The sequence below is a fragment of the Marmota marmota genome, unplaced genomic scaffold, assembly GCF_001458135.2.
Source record: "Marmota marmota marmota unplaced genomic scaffold, marMar, whole genome shotgun sequence".
NCBI lineage: Eukaryota > Metazoa > Chordata > Mammalia > Rodentia > Sciuridae > Marmota > Marmota marmota.
The window spans coordinates 40,491,071-40,504,621 of record NW_026000026.1 but is presented as its reverse complement, the minus strand read 5'-3'; the positions used below and the strand labels follow the sequence as shown (position 1 = coordinate 40,504,621).

Sequence of the window (13,551 nt, the reverse complement as noted above, 5' to 3'; positions counted from 1 at the left end):
TTCTTCGGTTTACCATTACATTGTGAAATTCATCCACATCCACATTTAAAAAATGCCATTGTAGTTTCCAATGAGACATTTTCTTCATCCTTATTTTTTCTTCCTGTCTAACTTGTACTTTTTCTCTCATTGTTTATTATACTGTTCTCTTTATTTCTGGTTTTGAGTTGATTATGATGTGCTAGAATGATTTTCTTTATCTTTATTTTGTTTGGGGGCCCTAGAAGTTCTTGAATATATGGGTTCATAATTTCATCAAATAATTGAAAATTTTATCCATTTTTACTTAAAAATATTTTTTTCCATCTGTTGTTCCCATACCTACTTTCAGACATTCTAATTTATGATTACTATAATTGGAATTTTCCTGCACATTGTTTCATAGCTTACTGATGCTCTTTTCATTTTTTTTCAGCTATTTTTTTTTTCTCTCTGTGTTTCAGTTTGGATAGTTTCAATTTGGATTGCTACATCTTCAAATTCACTAATCTTTTCTTCTATAGTGTCTACTCTGCCATTGTTTTCCCATTAAGTGCAATTTACCTCAGACACTGCTTTTCATCGATATAAATTCAATTTGGGTCTTTTGATATCTTCCATGTCATGAATTAACATAATAAATACTTCTTTTAGCTTCTTAGAGATATGGAATACTGCTATGATAATTTTTAGCATGTTCTGCCATACTAATTATCTTATCTGAGCTGCTTCTGAATTGATTTATATTAATTGACTTTTCTTCTGCTGGGAGTCATATATTCCTGTTTCCTGTCAAATATTGTGAAGGATCTGAGATTTTGATCTACTTGCAAATTAACAAGTTAACTAGCCATGGTTCCATGGATGCTGACAAAAGACTTAGATTTCTGAGGTCGAAGATGAAGATGAAGAACAATTTAGTATTCAGATCAATAGCAGTAACCAGAGTACTTTTTCCCATTTCCTGAGCACAGCTCCCACAGGGTATTATCAGGGGGATATGTGATAGTTGCACACTTGGTGGGTTGTATCAAAGGGAATCTGGAGAATCTGGATCTTTTATTATGGACAAGGAGAATCTGGACCTTTTATTGTGGACAGTTAAGTATATCTGCTCTTTGATCTGGTGGGAGACACTACTCTTATCTTCTGAGGCTATCAGCAAGCCTGTTCTCTATCTTCCAAGGTTGTTTGCAATATAAACATTCTTGATACAACTGGTCAGAACACAGACCTCTGCTCACAAGATGTGCAGAGATAGGAAAGAGGCACAGAGAAGTATCTTCGGATTGCTTCTTTTCATTCCTGGAAATTTTGTCAATTTTACATTGTGGGATGTGAGATATACTTATATACTTATAAATATTCTTAAATTCTTAAATTCTGGAATGTAGCTAGGTTACTCAGAAACATTTTTTTTTAATTTTTCTTTTTTTTTTTTTAGTTGTAGATGGACAATACTTTTATTTTATTTATTTTTATGTAGGGCCGAGGATCAAACCCAGTGCCTCATACATGTTAGGCAAGGGCTAGCTATCTCTGAGCTACAGCCCCAGGCCCACACAGAAATAATTTGATCCTTTAATGTCTTAACGATTTAAGTTTATGATGGAGGATTAGAGTAGCCTTTGGTCTACTGCTTGTTTTGCTCTATTACAGAAGCAAAACTCTTCTGAGGTCTCTGTGAAGTAATAGCTTTTCCAGGGTCTGGTGGCAATAGGCACTCATTCCAGTTCCATATAAACTTCTGGTATAATTCCCTAAAGCCATTTAGCATATTTACATAGCCTTGGGTAGTCTCCTTTAAAATGTGCATGCACCAAAGAGTACTCAGCTGAAGACTACGGCATTCCCTCTGTGGATCTCTAAGGTGTCCCCTCTGTGGAGCTCTCTCCTCTCCATTACTCTGCCCTGAAAACTCTTGCCACTATAGCTTCCCAGGATCTTTAGTTCTGTCTCCTGGACGAAAATAAGAGTCTGTAAAAGATCCTCAGTCCTGTAAGAGGCTACAGGACTCTGCCAGAGTTGGAGTCATTCTTCTCTGAACCATAACCTAGAAACTCTCCAGGCTGTCAGCTGGGGCAATCACAGAGCTCATCTCATTTCCTGACTCTTGGGGAAGCATGAATCTTATAAAATTTGAAAATTAATTGATACTATTACCTCCCATGACAATGAACAATACCAGAACATTTAAATTTATCTTATTCAGTAAATGTCATTATGGTGGAATATTTTAAAGCAATGTGTATCTTAATTCCCACAAGGCATTATGATTATTATCACTATTGATTAGTACCATCAATATTCATTTTGATTTATCCAATTACCATTTACTTTGCTCTAATTCCTTCCTTTGTCTTTGACCTTCTACTTGGAATGAGTATGTTCCTGACTGTAGGACACCAGAAAGCAGTGATGAGCCATGCTTTTTATTTTGTTTGGCAATAGTCTTGATTAACCTATATTCTTGAAACATGTTTTTCCCTCCTGGGTTGAGAATTCTTGGTTGGCAGCTATGTTGCCATACTGTTTTTTTTATTTTCATTATATTTATTGGAAAATCAACTATCAGTACAAGTGAAGTTTGCTTTTTATAAGTTTTGTTTATCTTTGGTTTGTGCAGTTTTACTATAATAGACCTAGTTGTGGAATTATTTTTATTTATTCTGCTTTGAATTCAAAAGGCTTTTGGGACATTTGGCCTAATGTTCTTATCAATGTGGGAAATTTCTCATTATAGTTTCTTCAAATGTTGCTCCTGACCAATTCTCTCCATTAACATGTGATCTTTTCCTTTTTTTTGAGCCTTTGCTATCCTTTTGCCCACTGTTTTTAGTTTGGATATATTCTTCTAACCTAACTTAGGGTTCACAAATTCTTTTTCATTTGCATCTAATATCTTATTAAACCATAAATCTATTCATTGAATCATTAATTTTAATCTCAGGATCTTTTATTTCTAGGCTTTCTTTTCTTTTCAATATCTAGTTCTCAGATAAAATTTTCAATCTTATCATTATTCCTTTATACAGAGTCTTCACCATTAATTTATACTTTGTACTTATAACCCTAATATTTTCAGCTCATGTGGGTCTATTTATCTCATTTCTTCATATTCTGTTTCATGTAATCTTATTTACTCATTTTGGTGTGGAGCTATTTTTTGGTATGTGTGTGCTAGATTTATTTGTTTGTTTGTTTGTTTGTTTTGGTACTGGAGATTGAACCCAGGGGTGTTTAACCACAGAGCAACATTCCCAGCTTTTTTTGTTTTGAGATGAGTTTTCACTAAATTGCTTAGGGCATGTCTAAGTTGCTGAGGCTGACTTTAAACCTACAACCTTCCTGCCTCAGCCTCTGGAGTTGGTGGAACTATAGGTGTATGCCTCCATGCCCAGCAAGACATTATATTTCACAAATTTGAAAGAAAAAAATGTTTGAAGTCTACAAGGTGCTTTTTTCCTCTAATAAATATTTCACGTGTGTTTTTCTCAGGTGCCTGGGGAGAGTTAATAATCTGAGCTGTTCTTAATTTAATTTGGGGATGGAGATCACTTGAAAATGGAAAACAGCTTTCAGAAAATAGATATACTGTGGGTTTATTCTTCTGGGATATGTATCTTTAGGTTTTCAGCCCAAAATATAGGGTGGTGGGTATAGTACGGTCCCTTTTCCTTTTCATCAATAGGACTCCAGACAATTTTCTGCAGAATCAGCCAAAAAAAAATGTTTACCTTCTCCTAAGGTAAAGAGCAGTTTTAAATTCTGGGTTTAGTTTGATAAGTCTTAGCTATCTTATCAACCCTCTGATGTTTTCTAACTCTGTCGTTTTTTTTTTCTTCCCATCACACAATACATATAAAATAGATATGTGTATAATTTATTAAATAATACATATTATGTGTGACACATATTTCTGTGATAAAAATAATACCATATGATATATAATGTAATCAGATAACATATCACATATACATGTAATATATACAGTTTTGTCTAAATTGTCTAGTTCTTTAATGAGAGAAATGGCCTACATTATTTTGACTTTCATTTCTGATAGTAGAAGTCTCTTCTTTACCTTTGTCATTTTTGAACAGCATATACTATAAATTTCAGTTAAAATATTTCGAGCTGGGCATGGTGGCACTTGCCTGTAACCTAAGGTATTTGGAAAGTTGAGGTAGGATGATCACAAGCTGGAGGCCAGGCTCAGCAATTTAGCAAGACCCACAACAACTTAGAAAAACCTGTCTCAACTGGGTGCCATGGCACATGCCTGTAATCCCAGCAGCTGGGAAGGCTGAGGCAGGAGGATTGCAAGTTCAAAGCCAGCCTCAGCAACTTAGTGAGGCCCTAAGCAACTCAGTAAGACCCTGTATATAACNAAAAAAAAAAAAAAAAAAAAAAGAATTAGGTGAAATATTTGGATGCTTATTTTGAAATAATTATGTTAACATTTTCATATATTTTATTGGTCTGACCACATAGTTCCTCTAAACTGTGCCTTTTTGGTTTTGGATTTTACATTCCTTCCTATATTTATTGTTTTTGTACAGGCCTTTGGTTAGTTCACTCAGAAAGGATATCTGGGTAGCATATTTTCTTAATCTTTGTATTCCTGAGAAAATATTACTTTTGACTCCATGCATGAATAATAACTTCACTAAATATAGAAACTGTGTCCTTTAGAGCTCTGGAAATGTTACTTCATTTTCTCTAAGCATTTGGGGTTGCGGAAGAAGAAGGCTAAAGCTAATCTGATTCTGGTGATATTACTTGTAACCCGATTTAGACTTTCTTGTATGCTTTGAAAGCCTTTATCATTGATCTTCAGAAATTCCATGAGGCTACGTAGGTGTCTGTTCTCATTTGAGTTTTCATTTTCTTTGTCTATAAATATAATGCATACTCTCATATTTTGGACAGAGAAACTGGTTTGCATTAGGAAAACTTTTTTCCTATTAGTTTTCTAAAGATTGCTTCGTTTGTTTGTTCTATTCGGTCTTCTTGGTATTCCAAGGATATGTAGATTTAATCTCCTGGGTTTATTCTCCATATGTCTCACATTTATTCTCATTCTTATCACACATTCATTTCAGTAGTTGCCAAACCAATGCTTATAGAATACAGGCAGGTAACAATAAACAAAATAAATGAAGCCAGCCTGGTACATAAATAATGGGTAATGAAGATTGTGGAAAGCAGAAACCCTATCTCAAGATGTCAGCTACCAATCAGCTGGTGTTCAGCACTAAGAAAATACCTCAGAATTCATTTTTTCTCCAGAAAAAAACTCAAATCTGCTTTTGTAGATGGAATGTTTTCCAAGAGGAAAAAAATAACTATAAAAGGATCTCACAACTTACCATTGGGATGATCTTGGTCACACACAGAATGATCTGTTACTTCATTGTCTTTTATAATATTGTCATCCTTTGAAGAATCTGACAACAAACATTTAATCAGCATTTTTAACTGAGAAAAGAAAAGCACCTTCCAGTACTAACATGATAGATATTTCAGGGCAACAGAATTTATTATTTTTTAAAAAATAACCATTAAAATACTTAAAAGATTTTCATTAATAAATAGCTTTTCTTAAAGTAGCCTGTGAGATATACACACAAAGCTTACAAAGGTAGAGATGTAGTTGGAGAATCTGTTTGCAACAAAGTAGAAAATACAAAGCAGGATTCATACATCAGTGAAAGTGTTAGAATTGTAGGAAAGGATATGAAAGGAAGGCAAAATAGAGAAGATTAAAGGAATTTCTAATTTTAATGTTCTTAATGTTTCCAGTACTGTAGTTGTTCACATATACAAGCCATGAGTCCTTGAAAAAATCAGAAATAGCACTTTGGAAATCCAGTGGTAATTATGATTATCTTTCCCAGGTACCATATGAGTTGCACAATAGCAATGAGGGAATGCAGACCCTCTGTTCTGAGCAATGTCATTCTTTCTCTCATATAGCACATTTAGGTATGGAATTAACATACACTCATTTTTTGGTTATAGTATATACTATCTAGGAAATAACATAGCTAAAAGGATTCTATGAACTCTTGCAAAGCTAGAATGTTGAAAGAGGTTTCTCTGGAGGTTCTCCAAAAAGACACTGGATTGAGCCAGTGAATGGGTCAGCAGGAATGCATAAAATAGGTCTGTTACTCATTTGTAAATATTTATTAAGGGCTATCATATGGCAGGCACTATTCTGGGTGCCAGAGAGTCAATAGGGAACATACAACTAAATCTCTGCCCTCATAGAGCTTACAATCTAGTAGATATTTTTAAATAGCCAAAAGGAAGGTAATTCAAAAATATTTAAAACCCCCTAGTTAATCCTGTTTGCATGTGGCCATGGAGAAAGCTGGAAATGGCAGACCTACACCTGTATTGTTTAAAAATAAGTTCTCTACTGAGTTTGCATCACTAAGTTGCATTTCAAGAGTGATGACTTAGAGTCTAAAATAATTATTCTTTCCTTGTTTCCCTTTCCCTCTCTTTCTTTTGTTCCCTCCCTCTCAAAACTTGGAGACAGAGAGCTTCAAACATTATGGTTTGGAATATTATGGGAAAATTTGTTTCTTCGCCCTGCCACAAGCAACATTTGATGGACAAGTGAGAAACCTGGGTAGTTAACATATGATTCAAATTTAATAACCAGTGAAGCAAGTATAAACCCGAAGTGTATGGTTTTAATTAACTGCAAATAATTCCCCCAAGGCAAATGTTTAATTATCTTCACTGCTTCTTGTTTCTTTCTGAGACTGACAATAAGTTTAAAAGTCAAAATTTAGAAGCAAAACTGAGCATAGACACATTTTTCAAATTGTTATCTCACTCATGTCAAATTGTTTTAAACCAACTCCCATTAAAATGTGCTTTTTTAATTTTGGAGCTAACATGTGGACTGAAAAAAAATCCTTCAACTGCCTTTTTTCCTACATTAATAGTGAAAATAAACAATGATTGAAAAAGGAACTATCTCTATTAGGCTACAATTTAAATGTGAAAGTGTTTTAGTTTTACTCATTTATAGGAAAATGTTATCTTTTGATATATTGTCTTTTAGAACACTCATTTCAGTATTAACATTTTAGGATTATCTAAGATTTTACATATATTTGGAATTTATTCCTTTTCACTGAACAATAATTAATCGCTTTTTAACTTACATAAACAGTATGTTTCTGCACCACATATTACTTAAGAAGTGTTTTTTAAAAGATAATTTACATTCATTTTTAAAGCTTGTGATCAAATGATTCACATGAGTGGAAAGCATTTGAAAAATTAATCACTGGGATGCATCTGTTTTTGTCACCAAAATCTGTGTCTTCAGCAAATTACCCTTTTCAATTTCCTTGGGAGATTGATTTAACATTACCAAGGCACTTTCTGAGCTGATGTTCTGTATGTAATCTATATAATGCATTTCATTGAATCCAAGATATCCTCAGTTGATATTTACAATATTATTTAATGGTACCAAATAAATACATGCTAAGATGTATCCTGATAATAAATTAAATATAACCAGTGAAGCGAGTATGCATTTCAGAGATGCAATATTTGAGTGTATTTTATGTGTGCACACAAATATACATATTCACTTGATGACAAGGACTTCATGTCAACATGACACATCTCCAAACCCAGTCTGTCTTGTATGTGAGCCTCTTCTTCTGAAATGGTCCTATCTGCATATCTGTCAATAACGTAGGATGAAAACTATAAGCTTGTGATAGTATTCACAAATAACCAGGTAGCTATGGAAGATTGTTCCTATAGATTTACTCTATTAAAAGGGCTATTTGAATTTCCACAGACTTTAGCAAGACTGGATTTGATCCTTTATGTTTTAAATCATTGATCTTAAAACATTATGCTTAGTTATAGGTTTGAAGCAGCAGTGTAGGTTTTCTGTTTAGGGGGGAAATGCAAGCTGCATGGTATGTGAATATGAAATAATTACTCATGAGAGAGAAAGAAAGTTTATCTGTTTGTTATGGTCTGAAAGTTTGTGTCCCCCTCTCCCCAAATTCATATGCTGAAATCCTAATCCCTAAGTGATGGCATTAGGGAGTGTGCCTTTGGGAGTTGAATAGGTCATGAAGAAAATTGTTCCCTTACCAAGAGGCTTGAGAGACACTTTATCTCTTCCTCTATGTGAAGGCACAGAAAGAAGGCTATCTGCTGGGTGTGCCTGTAATCCCAGCACTTTGGAGGTTAAGGCAGTAGAATTGCAAGTTTGAGGCCACCCTCAGCAATTTAGCAAGGCCCTAAACAACTTGGTGAGAGCCTGCCTCAAAATAAAAAATAAGAAGTGCTGGGGATGTGACTCAGCCACCCCTTGGTTCAACCTCTGGTATAAAACAAACAAACAAAAAGGCTCTGTCTATGAACTAGAAAGTAGGTCTTCAACCAGACATCATTAACTCTGCCAGCACCTTGATCTTGGACTTCCCAGTTCCTAGAACTGTGATAAATATATGTTTTTTGGTTGTTTACAAGTTATACAGTTTATGGAATTTTGTTATAGAAATCTACATGAACTAAGACACCAGTCCTTTTATTTTAAATTATAAATTATTATAAATTCAATAACTAAGATGCCTATTAGTTCTATGCAAGTTCTATTAACTACCCTTAAAAATGTAGTTGTTTGGGGCTGGGGTTGTAGCTTACTGGTTGCCTTGCATGCGTGAAGCACTGGGTTTGATCCTCAGTACCACATAATAAATAAATAAATAAGATATTGTGTCCATCTACAACTAAAAAAATGTAGTTGTTTATACTAAATTCTTGTAGTACCTTATCATTTGGTCATGTTAAAAAACACAAAAGTTATTATCTAATTCTGATATTCAGTCAGTGTTTTTTTTTCTTTTTTAATAAATAGCAGAAACTAGAATTAAATTTATATGTAGATTCTGACTTTCAGAATCTTTGAGGTCAATGTCATATTTAAAGATTTTTTTAAATGCAATTATTATATCAAATATTCAAGCCAAAGGTCTATACATAGATATGCTTTGAAGATTAACAAGAATAAAAAGGAAATGCTTTCATAAATTTTTTTAAAAACCCTCCCATAAAGAAAATTGAAAAAGATTTAAAAGAATATTTAAAATTGATTAAAATAAAATAAAAAAACCCCATAAAATAGAAATTCCCCAAAGTAGGCTACTTTTAATGCAGTCAATCACACATATCTACATGGACTAGTACATGAATGGATTTAATCTGTGATGACAAATGATGAAACTACTGAAATTTTTATAAACATATCTATGCAATAAATCAAAATAAATAGTTATCTTTTCCCAAAATATTCACTTAGAACAAACATTTTTAGCCCCAGAGGATCCCTGGGTGTGCTCCAGGAATTCATAAAACCTTTTGGCAAGATTTACAAAAGTGCATTTATATATTCATATGTTAAATTTGGGAAGGAAATAATTTTTGATCACATTCTTATGTGGATCTATGACCCCAGAAATGTTAAAAATAACTGTAAATATCTATATCTTAGTGCCTGTGATGCTGCCATTTTACAAAAGATCGTCAGGACAACTTTTGAGGTATTAGTCACCAAGCTTGATGCCCACTTCAAGAATTCATCAATGACAAATCTTGAACCTTTAAGGTAAATTTGACTTGTTAAAACAGCCAAAAAGTTATTGGGATGTCTCTAATGCATAAGGAAGATGATCCACTTGGCAAGAAACATTTTGTGCCAAAATTAGGGATAAATATAAAATATAAAATGATAGATGATTAACTCTCTTTGAAGATAATTTCAAGCCAGGAAGTCTACAAAATACTTCTAGTAAGATTGTTAACCCCTAACGACTATTTAGGACAGCAGGCAATCATTTTGGTATAGATGCTCTAACAAGTTTGTATAAAATAAAGGTATACACAAAAATACACACACAATATATTGTTTCTCGGCAATGTGTAAATATCTAAATGAGTACCAGAGCTCAGTGCAAAAGTTGCACAGAAATGCAATCACCTGGGCTTCCTTTGATTCTTGAAAACTGATTTGATTATACCAAACAAACCATTTATCCTGGCCTGTTTATTGAAATCTCTAGTTTATTATGTGAAGCAATTAGGATAAAGTAATTTTTCCTCCATCTGAACGGGGGGTGCTTATCCACGGTAAACTGGATTCTATGCAGCTGTTTACAGTCTCATGGAAATTTCACAATGGCTAATCCTTTATATAGAAAAAATACATTCTATAACACATCCAGAATATGCAGATATCAATTATCTGAACTGTGCTGGGTCCCAGTGAAGTTGGATATACAAGGATGAACTATATTTACCTGAAAGGTATCTGGGTTCACAGACAGGACATGGCTCTGGGAGTCAGGGAGTCCAACAGAGCTATGGATGATCATTTATCTTCATTACGCTCTCATTAACCCCCATTAAAAGGTGGCTAATCATTCCCAGAGTTCTGGAATCAAGGCCCTAACAGCTTTTGAAGCATAGCCGGGAAAACTACCATCATAGACAACCAACTTGATATCTAATTAGAAAACCTGTTCCTAATTCCAAACAGTGAACTTTGGTCAAATCTTAGGCTGAGAGGAATACTAGTAGATGATTGTGATTCAGGATTTAGAACTATGAACTGCATAACTCCATGGAAATCCATTCACCTTTCATAATCTCAAATTTCTTTAATGAGGAATGGAGGTTATTAAATTAGATGATCTAAGATAATGCTAATCTGAAGAATTGTTCAAATTATGTCTTTGTTCTGGACAACATCTCTCTGTAAATGTTCCCAATTTCCCCTTATTCTCTGACTACCAGTTGGTTGGTTCTCACTGAGAGTTTTATTGTCTACTTATAAAATAAAGGTTAATAGTCGGGGAAGAACTGTGGCAAGCCACCAGGGCCGCACCGGCCCTCTTTAACTCAGCGACTGGATCAAGAATCATCACAATGTAAAACAGAACAGCTGGATATGAAGCTGGGTTGGACCACTATGGAAAAAGAAATGCTTAATTACCCTTTCCATCAAGTTAATTTTTCCCCTTTGGCAACGTAAACAAAGGCAAATCTGCTCTTATTTTTAGTTGTCTTTGACTTGGCTGTTTCAGTATCCTTGACCTCCTCTTTTTGACTCCTTTCTCATCTTGCCTGTCTCTACCTTGTGAAATCTCACACCAGAGGCTCTCTTGACATCACTTAAAATAAAGAAAAAAGTCTGGCTAGGCCACAGACATGAAATGTAGCCATGGTTCTGAATATAAAAAGGGTTGGAGAGATCAATTGTATAACATGGTGCCTGTAGTTAAAAACAATGTAATGTATACAATTGTCCCTTGGTTATCTGCAGAAGATTGGTTCCCTCCTGTACCCCCTCAGATGCCAACATCCACAGATGCTTATAAATGATAAAATGTATCTTTTATAAGACAGCGTAATATTTAATCTAGGCACATCATCCTATATACTTTAAATCATCCTGAGATTACTTATAATACCTAATATTATCAAAAAGGCTTTGCAAATAGTTGTTCTACTGTTTAGGAATAATTACAAAGAAAAGAAAGTCAGTACATGATCACTACAGATTCAATTGCTTTTTTTCTAGTATGTTGATCTTCAGTTGGTAGAATCCACAAATGCAGAGCCCACAGGTAAGGAAGGTTAACTAGAAAATTACTAGAAGGATAGATTTTAAGTGTTATTTCATAAAAATAATGGTATGTGAGGTAATGCATAATGTTAATTACCATTATTTAACCATTCTACAGAGTGGAAATATGCTACAGTTTGGATCTGGAATGTCATCCAAGATCCCATGTATTTAAAGCTTGGTCCTCAGGGTGGTGCTATTGGGAGGTGGAGGAAACTTTAAGATGTAGGGCCTAGGAGGAGGTCTTAGGTTACTGGGGATATACCTTAAAAAACAAAACAACAACAACAAAAAACTATAGGACTTGAGTATCTTTCTCTTTTCACCCTGGGTCATGAGGAGAACACGTTTCTTCTGCCACATGCTCCTGATGTGATGTTCTACCTTGCCACATGTCCAAAAGCAATGGTGTCAATCAGCCATGGACTGAAACTGTGGGCCAAAATAGACCATTTCTCTTATTACATGGATTATCTCAGATATTCCTTATAGTAACAGAAAGCTGACTAACACATTTTTCAAAATATCATGTTGTACATTTATTTCGCCAATTGAGAAAAAAAAATTCACCTACAAGCCTGGAAGAACAGAAGTGATTTGTTTGCATTTTGGTTTAATTGGGTCTGGTGATGAAAGGTTATTTTCACTGTACTACTGAGAGGACCTTTCCACTGGGAGAAGTGTAAAGGTTTTTTGTAGTGTTTCCTCTGAGCTCAGTCAGTCCGAAAGTGGGTTACTACTTCTCAGTTGTTCTATTTCACAGAGAAATAAGGCAATAGAAAGAATCTGTCTTCAGATTCACAAATGCTACAGCTTCTGGGGTTAGATTATTTTTATCCAGACACTGGCTGAGATGCCAGTACCCCCTATTGCTGAGAGCCAAGGATTTCTGAGTCTTCAAAGCCTAAGTCATAGCCCACCCTGCAGGATCCTAACTTGTCCAAATGATATAAAGTGACATGTCTAAGAGACTAAGATAAGCTTTTGGATCCTTTGTGGAAGTAACTAATTCTATATGAACCTCAAAGACTTGGATGAGTTCCTGTTAGCACTTGCTTCTCTAACTAGAAGGATCCATAACCCCTTAAACTCCATATAAGAAAAATAGAGGACAAATGGTAGGCTTTCATTTTCTCATGTGCTTATTTTCCTTTATTTTTTTTTCTTTTCTTTTTAACTTTTCCTCAAGTGAGTGCATATTGTTCTACTATATGGATTGCTTCATTGTTGTTCATTTTATGAAACCTACCCTAAGTTATTTTACTATTGTCTGATCTCTTGGAAATTCAAGCTGAAACTTTTTTTCTTTTTTTCCCCGCTATTCAGAATAATCCCATGTTATTGCTGTGGTGGAAGTCCAAGCCTCGGATTCACTTCTATCCTCTTTCTCTTGATCCTTTCCAGCATACTCTCTCTTCTGAGATCCAGACAGACTATATCTCTCTAGAGCTTGAGTACCTGCAATAGAAATAGCCCATACCCACTCATTCCTCTTTGGACAACCCTTGAAACTGCAGCAGATGATTCCAGTAAACCAGCTGCTTTCTGAGACTTGACTGAGACCATTACCCTGAATGGACCAGAATTACCCAGGAGTTAATGTCCAGTATCTGACCCAAAAGGATTTAGGGGATATGCAATTTCCCCACCCCTTGGAGAGATGATTCTGAATATGTTTTATACACCTTTCAAAGAAACAGAGCCCCAGATTCTCTCAGCAGTAACTTGCTTGCTAATGTCATCCATTGATGGTTTTCCCTTCCTTGTCCAACTTCTTCATGACTTACCTGGGCTTCTGGGATTACCTCCCAAATAAACCACTTGCATACTATCCTTGTCTCAGGATTTGTTTTGTGGAACTAAAACTAAGATAGTCAAGATAGTTTCCTACTACT

At 34.7% G+C, this 13,551-nt stretch overlaps 1 protein-coding gene across 5 annotated transcripts in view; it reads right to left on the bottom strand.

Moving 5' to 3' along the window:
• The window catches only part of Macrod2 (mono-ADP ribosylhydrolase 2), a 1,954,610-nt gene that overhangs the window by 88,414 nt on the left and 1,852,645 nt on the right, over positions 1-13,551 (bottom strand). For all 5 annotated transcript variants that reach the window (XM_048811891.1, XM_048811888.1, XM_048811890.1 and 2 more), the window contains one exon: positions 5,349-5,426. In XM_048811891.1, the coding sequence (XP_048667848.1) occupies positions 5,349-5,426 (78 nt within the window). The remainder of the gene's footprint in view (positions 1-5,348; positions 5,427-13,551) is intronic.